Raw genomic sequence first — 22,825 nt, 5'->3', positions numbered from 1 at the left:
GAAGTTCGTCGCCTCTCAGACTTCCATGGTAACACCCATTCACGTTTTTGATTATAAAACATGCCTCGAAGGTTGACTTTTATTGAACCAACATGATTATCTAATTGATTTTGCTTTTAGCTGCTCAACACTTTCAGATTACACAATGTATTATTTCATGATAGAGCATAATAAACAACATTTGCTGAAAAAAGGCAGCTTTGGTCAGAGGATATTCCATTGATTGAGAGGTGTTCTTGGGTTCCAACCCGGTCTGTCATTAACTGCAATTTTTCAATTAAAGTAACTATTAACAGCTGATTGAGCGCACCTGAATGGCGCTCCAACACTGTGTTTTAGGTTATTATGTTATGATTTTACAGTTCTGGCCCACCCTTTTTTTTTAAAGTAATATTTTTGGGGCATTTCCGCCTTTAATGGACAGGACAGCTGAAGAGAGACATGAGAGAGACATTTCTCCAGTGCTAGCTTCTCTACACTGGCTCCCAATAAAATGTAGAATAGAATTTAAAATCCTTCTTTTAACCTACAAAGCCCTTAAAAATCAGGCACCCTCGTATCTTAAAGAGCTCATAGTGCCCTATTACCCCTCTAGAACTCTACGCTCCCAACATGCAGGCTTGCTAGTTGTACCTAAAATCTCTAAAAGTAGTGTGGGAGGTAGAACCTTCAGTTATCAGGCCCCTCTCCTTTGGAATCATCTACCAGTCAGGGTCCGGGAGGCAGACACCCTCTCCACTTTTAAGAGTAGACTTAAAACTTTCCTTTTTGATAAAGCTTATAGTTAAGCTGGATCAGGCTTGGACCAGCTTTTGTCATGCTGCTATAGGCCTAGACTGCCGGGGGAACTGGCACACTGACACACTGGGATCCTAGCTCACCCTCTTCCCCCCAACCCCCTCATCACTTACTTTAACTCTGCCTGTCCCATTAAAGTAACTAACCATAGACCTTTCTGGAGTCCCTGAGCTCCCTTGTCTCGTAGATTCCTCTGAGCTGCCGTAGACGTCCTCCTGCTGTGGACGATCTGGACTCCAGCTGATACGGACGTGCTGGACTCCAGCGGCAACAGCTTCTACGACTCGTCTCATCACTATCACCTCTCTCTCTTACTTCCCTCTATCTGTCTTTCCAGACCCAACTCAGTCGAGGCATGATGGCTGTCTAACATGAGTCTGGTTCTGCCTGAGGTTTCTGCCTGTTAAAAGGAAGTTTTTCCTCACCACTGTAACTAGCTAAATACTGCGATGTGCAATGCTCATGATGGATTAAGGTGGGGTCAGACTGAGTCTTACCCTGTCTTGGTGTTGGGTCTCTGTTCATAATTTGACATAGTGTGGTCTAGACCTCCTATGTTTGTAAAAGCGTCTTGAGATAACGTTTGTTGTGATTTGGCGCTATACAAATAAAGATTGATTGATTGATTGATTGATGAAACATAGTGCAGGTGGACATGCAGTAAATGGCAGAGGCTGGAATCGAACCTGAGACCTCTGTGACGAGGGCTATAGCCTCTGTGCATGGGGTGCACACTTAGACCACTAGGCCAAGGGTGCCCCCAGTTTCGGCTCACTTGAGATCAAATTGGGCTGTACCACTTTGTTTGTTTGAGTGTTGATGTCTTTGTTGATAGTTTGTTGAGCTTGAATTGTAAGTTCCGTGAATGTCTATGTCTGTGGAAATGCAGAAGGTGCTGTGGCCCCAAGGGGACAATAAAGTCTAAAGCCTAAAAGTCTAAAGTCTATTTAAATTATTTCATCTCTTTTATCTTAAAAGGCTTTATCTCAGGGGTGTCAAACTCATTTCAGTTAAGGGGCCACATATAGCCCAAGTTGATCTGAAGTGGGCCGGATCAGTAAAATCATAACATTATCACCTATAAATAACGACAACCCTACATTTTTCCCTTTTGTTTTAGTGCAAAAAAGTACAAGTATGTGCTGAAAATGTTCATTTAATGAACTATCTTTCTACAAAAACAGTTCTCTGTGATGAGTCTCATAGTGGGGCAGAATATTTTACTCTTTAAGCACTGAAACCTGCTGCAAACACACCAAACAGGTTACCAATTCACCTGACACAGAGTGTAATTTTACTGCAAAAGAGCAGAGAGATTATAATAATGAAGAAGGTAAAGTTGGCTATTCTGGACCCCTCAGCTCCGAAAGGAACCGTTTGCTTGCTGGACAGTGTTGTATGCAGGGGTGTTGTGCTAGTGTTAGTAGTTAGTTGATCATCTTACAGTGCTCTAACAAGACTTAATGAATCTCAACCGGATTATGCAAACAGCAAGTCATATTTTCTCACTTTGAGAAAAAAGTCCCGGGAAAAAGTGCCGTTCAGGTGCGCTCCATCAGCACTATGATTGTATGCGACCCCCAGAGGACAAATTTAAAATAGTAATTACTTCTATTGAAAAATTGCAGTTAATGTCTAATCTGTAATTTGTTCATTTTGCAAAGTCGTTCTGTGGGCCGGATTGCAACCTCTGGCGGGCCAGTTTTGGCCCACGGGCCGCATGTTTCACACCCCTGCTTTATGTATATTGAAGATTTTATCTCTGTATTACTTTTATTTCACCTTACTGCTTTTACCTCTCTTTTAGTGCTTTATTCCTTTTTATATATTATAATTGTCTTACTTCCTTGGTCCCTCTGGTCTCAGTTCATATCGTCGGGTTCTTTGGTTGCCTAAAAAATCAGTTAAGGTTAAAAAATATTAGATGAATACAAGAAATAAATAGATAAATAAATGTTGATTATAATAAGTTTAGTTTGCCTTCTCTTCACCTCTACTCATCTCACCTACAATAACTTTAATCACAATTATTGAAAACACTTTTAGTAACATTTAGATTAAAGTTCCAATAACATGTAAGAAAAAGCAGCTCCTTTATTTATAAAAATACTTTCTTTAATTCAACTCATTAAATCATGCAGTTTACTTGCTTTCTATTTATTTTGATCAACTTGAGCTCCCTGTTTTTACTTTGCCCCCAGGCCACAGCAGGGGGCATCCTAACCTAATAATGTCACATTCAAACTCCTCTCTCCTCTGTGAGCTTCACTCTGCGGGAACTTCTTTTTCTTTTACTGAGCTGATGTGAATCACTTGCAGAATGTGTCGTGCACATGCGTGTCTTTAAGGGTTAATATGTAACATAAACATTCCAGAGGTTTAATATCACACCTTGTTTTAATCAGACTGGGATATTAAACCTTTACTGTGTTTTCTAATCATGGTTTTTTTTTTCCTGTAGTGCTTTAAGTAAACATTTGTTTGTTATTGTGCTGTAATCAACATCGTCGACAGTTTACTGCAGGGTGTAGTGTCCCTTCTGTGGACACTTGCATCACTGGAAAAAATAAAGAGACAATGCCTTCCAGATTGTTTCCCCTCAACAGATGTTTGGAAAAACGACTGCAAAGACAAATGCGCAGGAAACAGACGGGATATCGATTCTAGTTTCCGTTGTTATTTGCTGTTTGTGGTGTCTATGGAGACACAGCATTAGAGTGTAACATTACACTTTTTCTTCTTCTCTCTTTCTTTCTGTCCTTTTTTTGCATTTCTACTCAGCCGTATCTCTTCATTTTCACAGGGGATCCAGAAAGATGATCCGGGAGGGTTAAAAGAGTACATTTAAATTGGAATCACAAGCCACACATGCATGACAAGAGCCTACAGTTTTGCAGCACTTAGGATAAATTTATAGTGATGTTCATCATGGCTAAATGTGTAAACTGTTACTCATAATAACCAATCAAAAGCTGCCTGGCCTTTGACACAGCTGTCAGATGGGACAGTTACATGCAGGATGTGTCTGGTCACTCCCTCCTGGCGCACATTAGTCAATGGGGCCCCATATTTGTCTTACAGTGAACCCCTCCCTTAATGTGGATCCCAGCTTTTTCACTGCATAGTACATCTCCCATGATGCATGTTGCTTTTTTTTTCCAAGTTTGTGAAAGTATATTATGTTTCTCTCCAGTCTTCGTGCATGTTGGATTTCCAGAGGATGTCCATATAAGAGTGGGTGGATGCTAACTACTGCTTTCATGCGAGGGTGTGCGTGTGAAAAAAAAATACACTTTCACTGCTGCCAAGATGTCAAAAACATAAATCCTGGAGTTCATGTGGAGTACACTTCCTCTGATCACTTTCAGAGACCCATTCAAACTTGCTCATAACAATATTCAGTTAATCAAGACGTAGTAAAATGATTGATTTTTATGAAACAAAAAAATGAACAGCTGGAACAACTAGGGTAGTGTTGATTGCTCTGAGTGAAGGTTAATTGTACTGTGGGTAATTATGGCACGTTATCAAGTTAGATCAAATTATGGTACGTTATCAAGTTAGATCAAAAGTCTTTCAAGTGATATTTAGTCAGCTTGTACCCCGGCTTCAATACTTTCCCCTTTTTGAACATCCTGTTTGATACACTCTGTGTTCCAGCTGAATCAAATCATGCAAGTTAAGTTCTTTTGTTGATATGCAGAACTCTTCAAAATTACATCTGACAAGTGTTTTGTTTACCATCTTCCACGCTGACTAAATATTAACAGATTTGTTAATACTTTCCAGATTCATATTCATGCATAAAGTCAGCACTCCACTGATCATAGACAATTTCTGATTCAACTCATTACTTTCAAATTGGGTTACTTAAGCAGTGTTAGCACATTGGACTACATCTAACCACTACTTTTACAATTGAGTAATCTGGAGATGGTTTTCATAAACAACTGATTGATCATTTGGCCTGAAATTGTGAAAAACTTAAAAATAAATATGCTCATCACAATAACCCAGAGTACAAGGTGATGTCCTTAAATAACACACACATTTCTTAGTTGGCTTAAGTGTAAGCCAACCTTTTTGAGACAATTTTCAGCATAAATTATATATCTTAAAATCTGGTTAGAATTGGTATTTATATCTTAATAATTTCTGTCTGTAATTTTAAATCGCTACTTAAAACATTTTTTTTAAAAGGCTTTCATAACTTTGTAAACATTTTATTCTGCTCTTGATGTCTTAGAGTTCCTTTATTTATTTTTTTATATTTTTTATATTATATTAATATTATATTAGTATTTTACTATAGTATCTTCTTTGTTTATTTATGTGTATTTTTTTGTTTTTCGTTGAAGCACTAATTAGGATTTTTATTATTATTATTATTATTATTATTATTATTATTATTATTATTATTATTATGAGACATCATCACCTATGTTTTTAAAACATTTAAGTTAGTGTTGGGTTTAATGCTATGGTTTAATGGCTGAAACTAAGAACCAGTTATCGGTAGCTCTGCTCAACCCCTCCTACATTCATGGGTACAGGCTACAGTCCACGTTGCAGGGGTCGCTGGCTTGATTCCCGACCAGTCGACCATCTCCATAACAGCGTCATTTTTGGAACAACTTATTTAGGGTTACCATGCACATGACTCCAAATGAATATTAATGTTACTCCATAATTATTTATGTGATGCTAGATGTGATATGAAGTGTGATTAGCTGCAGTTAGGCTACGGTAGTGTAACCTCCTCCCACAGCTCCACAGTTATCAATAACTTATACTCTTATTTCCGCTATACTTTAATTGCATGCATTACAGGGAAATGGTATCAACATATTCACACATTTTCAACTTGCTTTAAGTTCCTATGCTGCTTCATCACTCTATCCGGTGCCTCCTTTGTCCATGCTGTCACTTCTGTGTAATGTTTGTGCAGCCTAGAAAAGTAGGAACGGTATTTTTTTAATCGATAAAACCCACAAGTGCAATTAAAAAAGACAATGATGACAGTACTACTCAGCACAACCTGTGCTTTTTATGCTGCCCCCCGGTGGCCAAGTCAGTAACTGTAGGTTTAAGCTGTTTGCTTCTGCAAAATAAACCTCTTTTAGTTGAATAATCTGCTTTGTGTCCATGTAAAGGGTGTTTTTGTCTCTTTTTGTATGGTGTTGCATCATGTATGTGTTCATGAATGCCCTTTATAGCATTCTGAAAATGTCACAAACACAGAGGCTTTGAATTTGCCTCGCATTTTCTAACTACAAAAATTTAATTCCAACACTAAAATTCTCTTGAATATCTTGTGAACACAAGGCCCATGATAGTCACAGAATCCGGTGGATTTTAAGAGTTAAACATGTGAACGGAGTTGACCTAGTTGCTTCAGGGAGGTCATGCTATCCTATTCACAGTTTCCACTCAGTATCAACACTGTTCATGATGTTCCAGAGAGGAAGGAAGTTGGTAAACATTCCTTATTGTATTTTCTTCTCAGGAATCTCAGACAAAGAGAGATATTACGTAACTGACATCAGAGTTATGCAGGATTTGCAGAAGAATTCCACTTTGTAAAACTGTAAAATATTGTCCTTAATCTTGCAGAAATAAAGACACAGAGGACCCTCTTTGCTAATATTTCTCTCTGAGATACCTTCAACCTTTTCATGAACCAGAAAGGTTATCAGAGTTTGATTTTCATCACAGGCTCATTCTGCAGACCACACCCTCTGACCTCAGGTCTCCGCCGGTCTCTTGTGTCCTCTCCTCTACCTCCCACCCTTCCATTCCATCCAATATTATCTTACCATCAACGGGTTTAGAAGGGGCGTGCTTTGGCATGGAGAAGGAAAACATGACGTAGTTGGCAGCTGTAACTACGCTGAGGGGGGAGACACCCCACAATAAAAACAGCCAGCTGAGTTTTGTTCGTAATCCCAGATTCCACTGCAAATACACGACTCTTGGCTGGGTGGAGGAAAAGAGAGGTGGAGAAACTTAAGAGCTGGATGAGATGAAGGATGGGAGGGGAGCTGGCTGGAGCTGAGGGATGAGTGTGACATTGAAGGAAAGCTGTTGAGGAGAAGAGTTGGTGTGATGTGCTTTAGGGGTGCAGGGGCCGATGGGTGGAGAAGGGTTGGATCGACGTAATTAGAAAAAATAATTCTTGCATTTACTTTTTAAAACTCCTTTGTGTTGCATACATAAATAAAAAAAAAGATCTTTGTCCTGGATCATCCACAAAACACACTGAGGACTAAAAATGTTCACAACAAAGTCTTGTTTTGGAAAGAACCAAAACAGTGATACTGTAGACTTTTTAAATACTGCAAGCAGCACAAATTAAATTCCATTCCTCCTTGCTGTTTTGGGCCTGTGGCAGAGAATCCAGAGATGCATATCTCACACAAATAAAGCTCTCTGTGTAGACACGGGAAACATTGATTCTTATCATGTTTGTGTTACTTAATTGCACCAACTTTTGAAGTTTGATAGAAGGGAGCTGTGGAGAGGACAATTAAAGTACCTGCATCTCTCAATAAAGCATAAGTAGGGAGATGTGTGAATGCTGATAAGTAGCCCTTTAAAGGACATATCCAACAAGTTTTTCCATGCAAGCTTAACTGAACATCTCATCATATTTTGAATACCATTAAACTAAAATCATTCTAACTTCAAATACAGTTATGTAATGTAACTTACCAACATAAACTTCACCCCAAACTGCCTGGTAAAGTGTCTTCCCCTTCTCCTGCATTTGTTTGTCATCTTGATACGTCTATGACATTGTTTTTGTTGTTGTCTGTTTGCAGGATTAGCCAAGATATCACTGTTTCCATACGTAATTGTCGTCTATTCCTAAGTGGGAATGATATTTGTTAGGTAGCACGCAGTTGTGCTACCTACAAAGAAAAAAGAAGGTCAGAGGAAGGGACATTCCTGCACTCTACCAGGCAGTGCTCTAAACTTCAACGGTTTTGGAAGAGAGTATGTGATACTATCAGAGATTTGTTTGCTGGACAACTTTGCTCATTTTAATTTCAAAGAAAGCTATGCTCTCAAGCTTACAGAAATCTTGCTGATCATCTCACATAATGGACTGTGCCATTGTATAACACAATTGTATTGAGAATGTCTTGAATATCACCTTTTAGGTGAAGATTCATTTTTGTCCCTTGTCTATTTTTGTAACTTTTTTGTTTTGTTTTTGTATTTTGTATTTTTGTTATTTTGGAACTACCTACTGTCTGTATTGTCTGTCTGGGGCGGCAGTGGCTCAGTCCATAGGGACTTGGCTTGGGAACCGAAGGGTCTCCGGTTCGAGTCCCAGTATGGACGAAGTTTGGCAAGTGGACTGGGGGCTGGAGAGGTGCTGGTTCACTTGCCTGGGCACTGCCGAAGTGCCCTTGAGCAAGACACCGAACCCCCAACTGCTCGGGGTGCGCTGGTTGACAGCAGTATCCTCACTCTGACATCTCTCCCAAAGTGCATGTCCACTGCATGTGTGTGCATTTGTATGTATATACCAAAAAAAACTGTATGTGTAGCATGACCAAAAATAGCATGAGTGAAAAAATTGAATTTCCCCCCTGGGGATCAATAAAGTACCTTTCTATTTATTCTGTAATATCAACTTCTCTCATACAGTAGGCTTCCTTCTCTTCTTTTCTGTCCTTTATATATATATATATATTCTATTATGTGTTTAGATCTGAAAAGCAAAATCCAATATTAAAAAAAAAGAAGGTCCCTTACAGTCAAGTCTGTTTTAAAAAGTAGGAAGTAGAAAAGTGAGTGATAAAATGAAAAAAGAAAAAGTTGTCAGAAAGATAAAACTCAAAGTACAGACACTTGAAAATCTAATTGAAAGCTTCAGGGAGGGATTTTTGGAAATTAAACAAACCAAAATTAGCACTGACCCCTCTGTATGATCAACAAAAAGAACAACACGAGATCATCAGGGAGAAGATCAAGTTTAAAGAGAGTTTCAGAGAGTTCAAAGTCAAACAGGTTGTAAGTAACAGAGATGTCAGAGCGTATTAACATATAGGAATGTGCACGTCTGCTGGGATTTACACCCTTTAAATGTTCTCCCTGCAGCAGTTGGCCGGTCTCCGATTTTAGACGACATCATTCGACCCCACATACTTCAGTCCATGGTATGTGCTTTTTGTGATGTCTTTATAGTGACATCTCTTTAAGTTCTGCAGCTCGGCTCAGTGGCCTTGAGGAAACATTTCTCTAGATGGGTGTGGAATGGGACGAAGCACAGGAGGAATTCACATGGGACTTGATCTTGTGATGAAAAGAGGGCGTGTGTGTCTAAAGAAGGATGGGAAATAAACAAGTCTGACTGTCACATACACTGACCGCTGACAGAAAAGGAAGATGCTGAGGGGAATTAGTGAGCTGACGCCGGACCGTCACGGTGCTCATGAGCACGTCTTGCGGCGTTTACAGAAGACAGCTGGTGAAAGTTTTTCGCCGCCCCACCCGAAACTGTGAAAGACAAAACAGTGAGAAGTGATGTCATTACTACTGCTCATGCAAACCAGCTGTGGGACCATATGTGCCGTGTTTAAATTCAGAGTGTGTTCGAGAGCAGATGTATGCGTGTGTGTGTGAACATGAGCATGATTCTTTGGTATTAAACCCAAATGCCTTTTTTCCGCTCGCTCGCTCATGCATGATTGATGTTTTTCTTGAAATGAAATGAGGCTGAAAGCAATTCATAAAAAGACATTTCTTTATTTTTTCATGTTAAATCCAATTCAAATTATAGGCTGCTAGTAAAATGAAACAGTCACATTGGAATGTTAGAGATGAGAAGGTACAACATGAAATTAGAGAGAAAAATCTAAAAGACCAGAGCACTCTTCTTCACTCTGGTTTAAAACATTGCAGTTTTACTTTATGGTATTTAATTCACAGGAGAGTTTTAGAGCCAGGGATGGTTACAAAAATAAAAAGAGGAAGCTTTTTTTGTGGCACTTTAAGAGAAGAGTCAAAATGTTGAGGATAAAGTTGAAAAAGTTGGAAATAGTGTTGAAACTTTGAGGATTAGGTCGGATTTTTGATCAGATTTGTCCTCAAATTGTTACTTTAACTGTATTTCAGTCATTTTAAATTGTTATTAAATTATGCAAAGAAATGTTTTCCTCCTGGGATCTTTCAAAATGTGATTTATGTCATCAAAATCGAATTTCTTTGTGTTGTATGACCTGGATACGGTTTCATTAGGGCGCCACAGAACATATTTTAGTAGAACATGAGCGATGAAATGAGATTTCTTTGGTTCTTAAGCAGAACAAAACAAGTGTGGGTAAACAAAATACAAACAAGACAAACAAGTTACCTTAGTATTCACACTGTTCAATAGAATAGTGATATTAAAAAGAGCATATACAGTATATGAAGAGGAGAATAACACTGACAATGGATGGATTTGCTTTGCGTCTGAGGCCTTTTTTGAGTCTGTCGGTCACACAGCCAGTCTCTTGATTTTCAGCAGCGACTGTAACGAGGCCTGTTTGCTTTGTGACTGATTTCACAGATGAAGACACAAATAGACATAATGGTGTCGTGATAACTTCAACACTCCTCCGCTCTCACCGTAGGGACCGAGCAGAGCTTGGTGAGCCATCACTTTGTCAACTTTTTTTTCTTTTTTTTTCAACAAAAAATTCTACATTTTTTCAAGGCTTATGTTACATGCACATTCAGACTCATCAGTCACTCGCACACACACACACTCTGATCACCGTCGGCTGCTTTGCATAAACCACACGCACATACAGTAAGCGAGTTAAAATGTATGGATATACACGCCGTCCATGCAAGCATACACACACATGCGAGATTTTTTAAAAAGCAGCACACACACACACACATTCACACTCTCACACTGACATTATCAGTGACTCAACTCATACACTGTTAAAAAGAAGTGGATGTAGCCTCCGTGATATCACACATTGGATGGTGAACCTGCTTTTTGAAGCTTTGGATTCTGCACGTCTCTCTTTTTCGTACTGGAAGTGAACGACAAGGGTGTATACACATCTGAAGTCTATCCTGGGCGCTAACACACAACTGGAAATCAATATTTCAACGTTGGTAGCCGCGCCTTAAAGGTGACATATTATGCTCTTTTTCATTAAAATATATTGGTCTAAGAGGTCCCAAAAACATGTCTTTAAAGTTTATGCTCAAAAAACACTTTGAAATCAGATTTTGGTCTGCCTGTAAACTCCTCTTTTTCAGCCCTGCTCAGAACAGGCTGTTTTCTGTGTCTGTGCCTTTAAATGAGAATGAGCTCTCTGACCACGCCCCCTCAGGAAGTGGATGTGGCCTCGGCTCTCCAGCACTTTGATCTAATGTTTACATGTTGGCTGACTATACATGGCTGCTCACAGACCCGCGTTACTTCAACCCTCTGAATCTGATCCAGAATCTGATCCTGACGGAGAGGCGCCTGCAGCAGGACCTTTCTGTACCATTGGTCACAGATTTAGTGTTAGCGACGAACATGTAGCTATGTGGCTATGCTAACTAGTTCTAGCACTTTTCCATGATAAATAAAAATCATCCACTAGATCTTCAAATCTGCAGACATGGAGAGTAAAACTGACCTTTGTGTTTATTAAGACAGCCTACAACTAGCATGCCTCCCTCCTAAGCTCCTTGTTAGCATACGTGTGTGCAGGGAATGAAAAACGGAGGAGGGGTTGAGTTGTATTTTATACAGTCTATGGGCTGAACAAGCTCCGAGCTCGACCGGATGTCGTTGTGACATATGAAGAACACTGAAAACTGAAACAGCTCGTTTCAGCACACATTTACAGAAAGGTGGAGAAATCAGAACAGGGGCAGAATGGATTCTTTTCATTTTCAGGGGGTTTGTAGACATGCCAGGGAAACATATTTCAGGTAGAGAACCACTAAAAAGTCGATTTTGCATGATATGTCACCTTTAAATTAAACCTATTTACCATTTTACTCTAAATTGGACCATATTTGACAAAATTAGCATCATAGTGTTTGAAAGAAAAGTTGAGTGACATCATGAACACATTAAACAAATGTTAACTGAGGTAATAATGCTGCATTCAAGTGCTCCTCTGATGGTCCAATTTCTCAAGGTTGCAAGGTGGCTTTTCTGATCGTGGTGCGTTCATGTGCACTGGCAACAAGCTTGTAAAACTTTACAACCTTATACAAAACCCCGCCAAAAAACAGATAGAAATTTAAAATGGAACATACATGTGGATAAAACATAAGGTCATGTTTTCTTTGGTCTGCATTGATTCTAAGGCCAAATTTCTCTCCTGTTGGCTCAAGTGTCACCTGAATTTTCCCAGCAAAGCACCTAAATGTTCAAGTAATAAAAAGTAACCCGAATGCAGCGTGGAAAGAAAGTCCATTTTCATTCTAGTTTACAAGAAAGAGAGTTCTTACTGTGACCAGGTGTCGCCCCCTGCTGGCCATTAAAGACAGCATTTTTCATGTTTTGCCTTCACTTGATAGGACAGCTGAAGAGTGACAGGAAACGCAGGGAGCAGAGAGCGGGGAGAAGACATGCAGCAAACGGCCGAGGTCAGGAGTCAAACCTGCGAGGCCAACGGCGCCTAAAAGAAAGCAGGTTCACGGAGCATGTGCAGAGAATTGGAGGCTACATCCACTTCTTCTTCTACAGTCTATGACTCAATCAGACGAATGAGAGCCCGATGGATTTTTCTCTCGGAGAAGTTTGTAAACAGATTTCAAGGCAGTGTGATTCATTTCCTCTGTGTCTGTCGTGGCCTTACAAGAAACTCAGAAACTTTATGTGCTTGTGCTGAAATAACTAGTCGAGGATTTATTGGAGCTTTAAAAACCAAATGACGTGCAGAGACGAGGCTGCAGTCATCATTGGAACCAGTGCTGATTAATGCTAACTCTCTTCCCACCCAGAGCTGCCCATCTCCTGTTGTCCCTCATACCCAGCCTCAACAACCCAGGGACCGAGCCTTCGTCATCATCATCATCAACATCATTCATCACCGTCACCGCCATCATCGTCAGACTACTTTTCCTGATGTGTATTGAGGCATGAAGCCAAAAGAGGAGGCAACATGGAGGCTGTAACAAGAGGAGCAGTGATGTAAAGGATTGCTCGAGTCCCTGAAGTTCTCCAGAGTCCGTGTGTTTGGACGGGAGTGGATTCAGAAAAGGGGCATGTGTGTGTATGTGTGTGTGTTTATGTGTGTGTGGGTATGGGTGTGTTCGTGGGAGCCGCAGTTATTCGGGGACTATTTCACAGCTCGGTGTCTGCTGTCTTGGTGGTGGAGGTGCCGTTGGTGGGAGGAGGAGAAGGCTCGGTCTTAGCTGCCTCAGGGGACTCTCCGTTCACGCTGGGTTTCTCCGGGTTTTCTGGAGGGGGGTTGAGGGGGGCCACGGAAACCAGAGTGTTCCCCTGGTTCTCCTGGTCTGCTGGATAGGCCTCCTCAGCCTGCAAACAGTGAAAATACATGTGTCAGCACCGAAAGCTTACGTAACATGGCCTCATGAACCCTTTCAATCTTTCTGGCTTATTCTTGATTACACAAAATCCCCCATCGTCCCGCTGAGTCAGTTTAAAACTATATCCACAAAGTATCATGGATGGGACTGTCTTTACCTGCTATTAAGCTAGCTTACATTAACTGTATTCATAACACACCTGTGCTGAATACTTGATTCTGATTGGTCATTACATAGCAACATTCCATAGCAGCATTATTTTATTTCTTGATAGACTGTTGTCATGAAGAACAGACCGTTGCTAAGGCTGTGGGGCCAATCACAGACTCTCACAGACTAACAATAATCATACCTTTGTGAAGAAAGAAGTCTGACTAATTTGATGTTGGTTTGTTTATGTTGGGAGAACCAATAAGAGAGATGAAACAGTGGAGTAAAGGCAGGGTGGGTGAAAGTGACAAAAACTGAAGGCTGTGACAGAAACATCTACAAAACTGAAGATGGTGGATGAAGTTAAGACTCAACAGAAGACTCGGACAGTGACGGGGCACCAGAACTCTTAAGGGATCTGAACGCTGAGTCTATTGAGGCTTTTTTGACTGGGTGGCCAAACTGGGGCGCTGAGTCTTACAGGGGTGGGATGAAGTATGTGAGCACACACACAGGAATGAAAAGCACTTTTGTACTCTTTCTTTATCCACTAATAACATCTGCTGTAACTACTATCATTAATGTAACCACAAGATGTTAGATGTGAGATTGTGTAATTTTTCACTTTAGAAGAGTTGCAATATTAAAATTGTATACACAATCATTTTTAAGGGCCTAAAAGTCTAAATATATATATATTTTTTTCTTTTTGAATATTTTTTGGCATTTTCACCTTTATTGATAGGACAATATTAAAATGGTATACACTATAATGTTTAAGGGCCTAAAAGTCTAAAACATATATATATATATATTTTAATATTTTTTGGCATTTTCACATTTATTGATAGGACAATATTAAAATTGTATACACTGTAATTTTTAAGGGCCTAAAAGTCTAAAAATATAAATATATTTTTTAATATTTTTGGGCATTTTCACCTTTATTGATAGGACAGACAAAGACAGTGGGAATGTGGGGAGTAGAGAGTGGGGGGGAGACGTGCATGACATAAATGGTCAAACCAGTGACCTCTGTCACGAGGACTTTATCCTCTGTGTATAGGACAGGTTTAGACTGCTATGCCACCGGTGTCCTGTAACAGAAAAGGTTTGTCCAAAATTTAAATTTAGCGCGGCCCTATTCAATTAGCGTCCCAAAAGCAACCCTCAAGTGGCCCGAAAGCAACTGCCGAGTGATTGTGACTTGGGTCCGACAAGAAAACATCTTTTACTAACACTTACAAGTGCTGCTCTTTTATTGTGTTTATGCCCTTTTGGATGTGGCAATACATTAATAAACATCCAGTGTGTTTGTTATCTATTTGTTTTTCTTTTAAATGGTTAACTTTGCTCACTGTCTGCTGAAATTGTCCAGCCCAGCTCTTGTCCTTAGTCTGAAAATCCGGCCCGACCAAATATTTAATTGAATAGCATTGATTTAGGGTATTTAATAAAAATAGAATGTGTGCCAGATTGCAATGCAAAGAAAGCTTCTTTTACAACCCAGCCCAAATAGTTGATTTTAACATTAGCCCCGCCTCTGATGAGGCAAATAGCCAATCATAGTTTAGGATTTTAGGGTGGCCAATCACAAATCAACGGGGGGCAATGGCCACCTTTGGGCTAACACTAGACCTGCCTCTGCAAGTGATCCTTCCCTTCTTGTTTTTCTTCACCATCAGTGAAAAAAATCAGTTAATATGCTACGTTAGCTAATTTAAAGAGGGCTACAGAGTTAACCATCACCATGTATGAAGCTCAAACTTTAAGTGTGACAGACATTTTTCTATGGAAGAGATATAATCATGTTTTTATCTATAACATCTCTTCCAATATTTGGAGTAAAATGAGTGATTTCATCAGGAAGTAGCCATGCAATAATCAGGATAATGTAAAGTGAGTGGATTGTTATGGTGGGAGACAACACCCCTCAGCTTTGTGTGAGGGTCCTCCTAACTCATCAACAACACTCCTCACTTATGACAACCTGCGTACTTTACATCACCCCTTACTTGTTTTATTTATAAAGGAGCCGGCAGTGCACTTTGCATGAAGATCATGTTTCACCATGTGCGTATCAGAATAACAACATCATACAAGTCCACCGGCTATATGCAGATAGGTGTAAGAACAGTTATTGGTTGTAGTGAATTATCTGAGAAAACAACATAAAACATGCTTTAAATGAAAAATGAATATATTCACAAGAAGAAGAGCTACTCCTCAGAGTACTGCCATGCACATTAGAACACATATGTTTACTAATGCATCCTCTAACCACCGGCACCTTTGCACTATTAATCCTCAACACACAAACACATCCTTTAATGTGGTCGGTGTTACGTGATACAGCTGTGTCTGGTTGCTGGATGAAACAGTGAGCTCTGCAGGGGAATAAGGCAGCAGAGAGCAGGGCGTGGGTCTTTGGAATACTCTCTCTCTCCTTCTCTCTCTCCTTCTCTGTCTGTCTCTCTTTTTTCTGTGATAGCCGGCCAGCAGCATTCCCTAATTAAAACCTTGGCGGCATTCCACTTCTTGGGAAGGGAAACAGTGCTGTTTTGATTTCAGATGTAGTAAAACATGAACCCTGCCCGTGAAAGGCTGCGCGTGGTGTTACTGAGTCTCTAATGAGGGATGTGATTGCAGAAACCTACAAACACACGGGTGAAGCAATTACAGATGCATGATAACACAGCTTCAGGTCATGTGGAAGGTCGCTCACATCATTTTCAAAATGAAGAATTAAAAACATTAAAGGTGAGAGTCACTACACAGACAGTCAAGATGTTGCTTTAACATGTAAACCAGAGAGGCAGTAAATGAGATCCACAGAGGCATCATACAGTACAGAACATGTTCTCACCAGCCTCACTCCCTTGGTGTCGCCTCTGCGCTGGCATTTACAGTAGCCAATGGTGATTCCAATGGCGGCAAGCAGACCACTGACCAGGATCCCCGCCAAGACGGAGGAGCCTGATGAAGACGGGGTCTCGACATTCGTCACGCCAAGCTGCAAACAAGTAGAAGAGATGAAGATTAGGCATGTGTGTGAATAAGAAGTCATATAAAATGTTTATTTGTCAGCTCATTTAGATAAAAAGAAAGGCCAATGAGGCAGAGAAGTAAAGCCCAGTGCAGTGTGTTGTTCTTGAAAGCAATAGAGATCTAAGTTGCTTATTATCACACGTTCATCATAGGAGGTAAGACATGACTTACAGTATGTTTTGTATGTTTACAGTACTTCCATGATGAAGGGTGAAGCAGAGTCACTGAGACAACTTTTTTTTACCCTTAATATCAACCCTGTGTGCCAAAGGTCGTATTCATACTAGTATCAACAAATGATAGTACAAGAACATCCTGGTGAGAAGAAAAAGAGTAGCCCCATTATGTGCACACTGATTGTATCTGATGTGCACCAGTTACATGATACAAACATTATCACCCAAGCCCATTCTAATATGATGAGTTGACTTCCTGGCTTTTACCTGCTCACACATCAGCTCATATGGGACTTCCTATGGGATGACAGTTTTTCAGGAGTGCAGTGCATGTGTGAGTTCAGCTGAATCATATTCAGATCAGACTGTCTGCTACTAAATACATCTGACTTTTTAACAAGCAATGTTTTCCCTCATGTGTAGTTTTTTCCTCATAGCTTCTTAAGCTCTTGTATGGATTGTCAGTGCATAGTTACTCTGGTAGGATCTTAATAAAGAACCCAAACTTAAATAAAGTCTAAGGCTGTTTTCAAAAACTGCCTACTAAACTAGCAGTACGTACTGATTTGGCCAGAATTCAGTTTGTAGTATGTGAAAAAGAGCAAAATCTGCAGTATGCCAAAACTACCCGGATGTTGTACTGATTCAGGAAAATTTCTCAGTATGCATCAGACCAGTCTGCCTCACGTACTGTTTCCCATAATGCACAGCGCTTGTTCCCCTTTTTCTTTTTTCTTCTTTTTTGATGGGGGGAACTCAGTTTTTAGGTGCTGTGAAAATTATTGTATTCCATATAAACTACGTCTTAACTTTTTAAATCATAAGTGGATGCTAAAGAAGCAGTTTCGCTATCAGCTTGGCCGCTGTTTACTTCCGCTTTCTGAAACCGGAAATCCAGCAACGCATGGCCCAGCATCCTGCATAACAGATCGAACAGAACAGCCAAGATACTCCATACTAAATTCAAACACAGTATGTAGGAATATTCGTAGGAAGTATGTAGCAGGTTGATTCGAAAACAGCCTTTGTATTTTTTCTTTCTGGCCATTAATAGGCAATTTAATTCAAAAGTTGCAGTTTGATGCACATCACTGAACATCTTTCATAATTTTCTTTGAGATTTTTTATACACTTAGCACTGGTGGGGTGCCGGTTGCCTAGAGGTCCAAGAGTGCCCCATATACAGAAGATTATAGTCCTCTTCGCAGTGGTCACTGGTTTGACTACAGGTCTCTAACATTTGCTGCATGTCTTCCCCCACACTCTACTCCCCACATTATCTGTCACCCTTCAGCTGTCCTATCTAATAAAAGGTGAAAATGCCCCGAAATATAACTTAAAATAATACAAATAATAATAATAATAATTAAAAAAAATACATATAAATATATATCAAACAGTATTAAGATCACACTGTACTATAAATAACAAATATAGTATAATATTGGGACATTGGATATAAGGTTGCAGGCCTTACAATTCCGGGTGTGTCTCATGTCAACAAGATCATATTCAAGTGAGCAGTACTTCGATCTCTCTTACCTTCTCTTTCAAAGCAGCACTCTGGAACACGTCAGCCAAAGCACTCAGCTTAGCTGCAGGGAAATTAATGTTAGAACAACATAGGTTAGTCCACTGTATCAGGCACAGGTAGCTTGCAATGTCTCCAATATGGACTGGAACAAACACTCACCATCTCCACTGGCCACTTGGATTGTTTTGCCTTCTTGGGCGATTTCTAGATTACAGATTTCTTTGTTGCACCAGCCCGCCGGATTCTCCTGAATGATGCGTTTTGTTTCTTCCTGTAGAAAAAGAACGGGTACTTTACATACTACATATGATACCTTTATCTTAATGTGACGACTTCAACATGCACTAAGAGCCTGCAGACATTCTTTCACCTCCTCTGGGTGATCAAACAAACATGTATGCCTGAGTTTTCCCCCACTGATCATCGTCGCAGTAAGACCTCTGTGTGCGTAATGGAGACAAAATGCGAGTTGGAAGGAAAACTTGCTGACCACACCTTCTTTTTTTTCCCACCTTAGCCCTGAACTATGATATCACCTCATTGCACAATTTTGCAGCTTTGAGACTTTGGGAACACTGTTTTCATTTCGTGTAATGTGATCCAGACAGCTCTCTCCGTGTTCCCAGAAGACCACTATGAGCAAAACCCCCAAATTCTACGTTAGCAGGGAGGGGACCAGCTGGACTCCGCTCTAACGTCCAAATATTTGAGGTGGGGAAGGAAGAATCTCCGGCAAAATCACCCCACTGGAACCCTCTCCTCTCCTCCATCTGTTTGCGTGTCACTTGTGACCCATAACATGTTAATCTGAGGAATTCGGCATTGTCTCATACGTGGCTTTGCTTCACCTTATGCGGCCTCATGTGCTCATGAGTTCAGATAAGTTAAAGCAGGAGTGCATTTAAACAAACACATGATAAAAATGAGATTTCATTTGATAATGGAATAATGCAAAAGAAGAGAGAGCGAAGCATGGTTTTTATTTTGTCATCTTAGACAGCGACTTACGTAATCATTGACGGCTCGGGGATTTACTGAAGTATTGACCAAGCCTCCTCTTGTTTTCCACTACTTCAGAGCATCTTTGTTTTATTAAATATGTTCCATTGATTCAGGACGTTCACGCCATCCACTCACTCTTTCCTGAGGAGATTATCTCCTTATTATTCCTTACTCTCATCTTTAATCTTTCTCTCTACATGTTTGTTGAACTATGCATCAGCTGGCCTGGGATTCTGGCACAGCAGTCCATGTTTAGTTTCAGGTCGAGCTGGACGGATGACATCTGCAGATGGTGTTGGCTCTCTGCATGATACAGTAATGACCCATATAGAGGCTCAGTAAAGTATGTGGACCTGCTGCTTTCTCTCTGTGCACCTGGACTGACATACTGTACGAGTGAAACATCCAGCATTTGAGGAGCTTTCAGGCATTTTCTAACAACTGTGTGCACCATAAGATTTAACCTTCAGAGGCAAAACAAGAGTGGATCCAATTCTGATGTTTTGAAAGTTTAGTTTTCTGGGAGGATTAAAAACCTTAAAATCATGTCCTCATATAGTATCTTTAAAATAAAAAACTGAGTATGAACACACCCTTACTCCTCCTCCTTTTGTCTGCAGGGTCCCAGAGTGAGAGAGGAAGCATCAGTCTCCCACCATAAACACAGTCTTATGATTTACAACAGCAGAGGAATGTCTGAGAAAAGATCCGCCTTTATGGAGTCCACATTTCCAACTGTAGCTCTTTAAAACTCATTCAACTATTACTCCCAGCGGAGTAACACGCTTTCCTCAAACCTATTACAAATCTGTCTTCATTATGCAATCATAGAGGATCCTTTTTGAAGCACAATTTGTGGCTCTGTAATTGGAAATATATTAGGAGGAAAACTATCCACACATTTTGTTTTTCAGCTGGAATAACTTTCTAATTAGTAATGTGCTGATGAGAAAAAATCTGATTTTGGTAATACAAGATTTTGCTTGGGGGTTGGGGCTTATGCAGAGAGGTGTAAAACAGGTTTATTTTGGCCTGTCTTGATGAGGGATAACATTTGTATAAAGGAAGAATCAATCAAGATTTTAGATTTTCAAACAAACTTTTGGATTTTAAATAAAAACATTTTGGTTTCCAATGAAAAACAAATACATTTGTGGACCAGGGTTTTAGATTTGCACCCATACTTTATAAAACATTGCTTATTGTTCTACAAACACAACTTTTGAAACTTGGGAACAAAGATTTAAATTTGCAAACAGAACTTTCAGGTTGTCAAAATACACAGTTTGTTTATATGATGTTGAAAAAATTAATTTATGGGCGCGGATTTAGCCTAACACTTAAGTCGCGCCTATGTAGCAGGCGGCCCTGGTTTGATCCAAGCCCAAGGCCCAATTCTCACATGCCATTCCCCCACTCTCTCCCAGTTTCCTGCTCTAACCACTGTCCTCTCCTCTCCAAAATAAAGGTATAAAAGCCCCCAAAATATAACTAACTAACTAATAAATAAATGTATTGCATAAATCAGACTAAAACCAGACTTTAATTAAATGTGTAAACATGTTAGTCTGACTGAAATTTCTTGGAGTTTTCAAAGTCAGACAAACACTCCTAGATAAAGTGGTTGGGGATTGATTTTCACTTGCATGCATACGCCTCAATTGGCTGCAAACAGGCTTAGGCATTTTGTGCATGCTTCACAGTTTTCACACTTTGACCCGGAAGAAGAACTGCTTAAATGTGTAAGAAGAAGAAGAAGAAGAAGAAGAAGAAGAAGAAGAAGAGGAAGAAGAAGAAGAAGAAGAAGAAGAAGAAGAAGAAGAAGAAGAAGAAGAAGAAGAAGAAGAAGAAGAAGAAGAAGAAGAAGAAGAAGAAGAAGAAGAAGAAGAAGAAGAAGAAGAAGAAGAAGAAGAAGAAGGAGAAGAAGAAGAAGAAGAAGCAATCGCCATTGGGAGTGCAAGACAGTAGAGTATGTTCAAAAGGTACAGAGCTGAAAGGTTGTCCATGTTTTCACTGAGTGACATGTGACCAGTTAGCTTCTTGATAGATTGTTTGTTGATTGTTTTGGTGTGTGATGTAATAGGTCAACCAGAAGAAGGTCCAATAGTAACCAGCTAAAAAGGGGCGTGTTGACATCTACCGTAACAGAGGTGACATACTTTTGACAGTAAATTAATCATTGCCCAGTTCTGTAACTGTAGCTTGAATAAACTTTGGTGGTGATGTACTTCAATCTTAGGAGGTCGTTCTACTCTGATAGTCATATCTTACTCACACAGTCAGTTGTTTCCACTGAAACCTTGACAGCACTTTCTGGGATGTCCTCCTTTCCAACACACTTCACATCAGGCTGGAACATAAAAGAAAAGTGAACCAAACATCAGTTTTCCATAGTCCTGGTCCTCACAGAAACATCCGTACACATGTTAGCCAACATAAAACCTGACATGTTTAGTCTTTATTTGAGTGCTGTTATTTTATGCCAATGGCCTCCAGATGTTGAGAGGTCAAGCAGCAGAGATGCACCGTCTGAACTCTGTGCAGAAAGATACCCACCACAACGGCTTTCACCACTTTGGGCTCCTCTGGAACCACAGGGGCGGAGTCTTTGTCTTCGATTACAACAGGGGCGATGGTCACTGAGGTGCCTCCATGAGGATCAATTGGAATGTTTACAATGGTTGCTGGGAACCCGCTAGCTCCAGGGACTGCAGCATCGGTCGGTGCGGAACCTGCATCAGGGGCAGCTGAGGCGTCAGGAGCTGCAGCTGCTGCAGTGGCAGCTGAGGCGTCTGGGGCTGCACCTGCATCAGGGGCGGCCGAGGCGTCTGGAGCTAAGAACGCAAATCAAGGACAATGCTATTATACACACACACACGCTGGTAAGGACTGTCATATCAGGATTGTGCTCTCCATATTCACACAGCAGTTGGTTTTCTAGGATGTCACGCTCAGGATGGAAAACTCATATGTTGATAAAATGTCACACTTTTGGGTTTTACAGATTAAAAGTGACATAAAATGCTGTAATCTGACAAATCGTTGGCTTGACTATTACTCTCCATTGATCAGCAATTGGAAAGACAATGGTTAATAGCATTAGAGATCATATTTCAAATCATTTCAGCTTCCCATCCTGAAGGCATAGCTCAGGCAAAAATGGCCGCCATGTGAGTTTGGTGAGTTGTAACCTCTCTATCACAGTGGATGTGGAGTGAAATATAACTTAAAGAGACATACATTTTGTATTAACATCCCAAGTCTAATCAAAGCTCTTACCAGCACCAGCGTCTCCAGGATCTGCTGAAGGTGCATCTGTGGCGTCCGTTGCTGCATCGTCTTGACACATCACACCGTCTGTGTGGAAGAGAGAACACGTAAGTTTGAAACACTTTCATGTAATGAATGAATGTTTTTCATGCAGGCAGAGTTACAGCTTCTGCCTTTATATTTCATCCTGTTGTTCAGGTAACAGGAAACTCCTGTTTACTTTGATTTGAGGCGTATTAAAGCTCTAAATTTTTCAAACTACATTTCCCATAATTTTGGTTTTTGGAAGGTACATATTTTTTTCACATACATTTGCTTACAGACGGGGTACTTTGTT

At 40.2% G+C, this 22,825-nt stretch overlaps 1 protein-coding gene across 3 annotated transcripts in view; it reads right to left on the bottom strand.

Annotated features, from left to right (window-relative positions):
* Nucleotides 1-9,535: 9,535 nt before the first annotated feature.
* The window catches only part of si:dkey-261h17.1, a 61,100-nt gene continuing 47,810 nt past the window's right edge, over nt 9,536-22,825 (bottom strand). For 2 of the 3 annotated variants that reach the window (XM_034696793.1, XM_034696795.1), the window contains 7 exons: nt 22,498-22,575; nt 21,775-22,052; nt 21,494-21,568; nt 18,376-18,487; nt 18,225-18,277; nt 16,325-16,471; nt 12,636-13,297 (listed from right to left, as the gene is read on the bottom strand). In XM_034696793.1, the coding sequence (XP_034552684.1) occupies nt 13,103-13,297; nt 16,325-16,471; nt 18,225-18,277; nt 18,376-18,487; nt 21,494-21,568; nt 21,775-22,052; nt 22,498-22,575 (938 nt within the window). In that variant the 3' untranslated portion in view covers nt 12,636-13,102. Of the gene's footprint in view, nt 13,298-16,324; nt 16,472-18,224; nt 18,278-18,375; nt 18,488-21,493; nt 21,569-21,774; nt 22,053-22,497; nt 22,576-22,825 lie in introns of all 3 variants that reach the window. The other variant, XM_034696794.1, reaches the window with a different exon arrangement.

This window comes from Notolabrus celidotus, chromosome 11, assembly GCF_009762535.1.
Source record: "Notolabrus celidotus isolate fNotCel1 chromosome 11, fNotCel1.pri, whole genome shotgun sequence".
NCBI classification, from domain to species: domain Eukaryota; kingdom Metazoa; phylum Chordata; class Actinopteri; order Labriformes; family Labridae; genus Notolabrus; species Notolabrus celidotus.
This window is presented reverse-complemented; position numbering and strand designations above follow the sequence as displayed.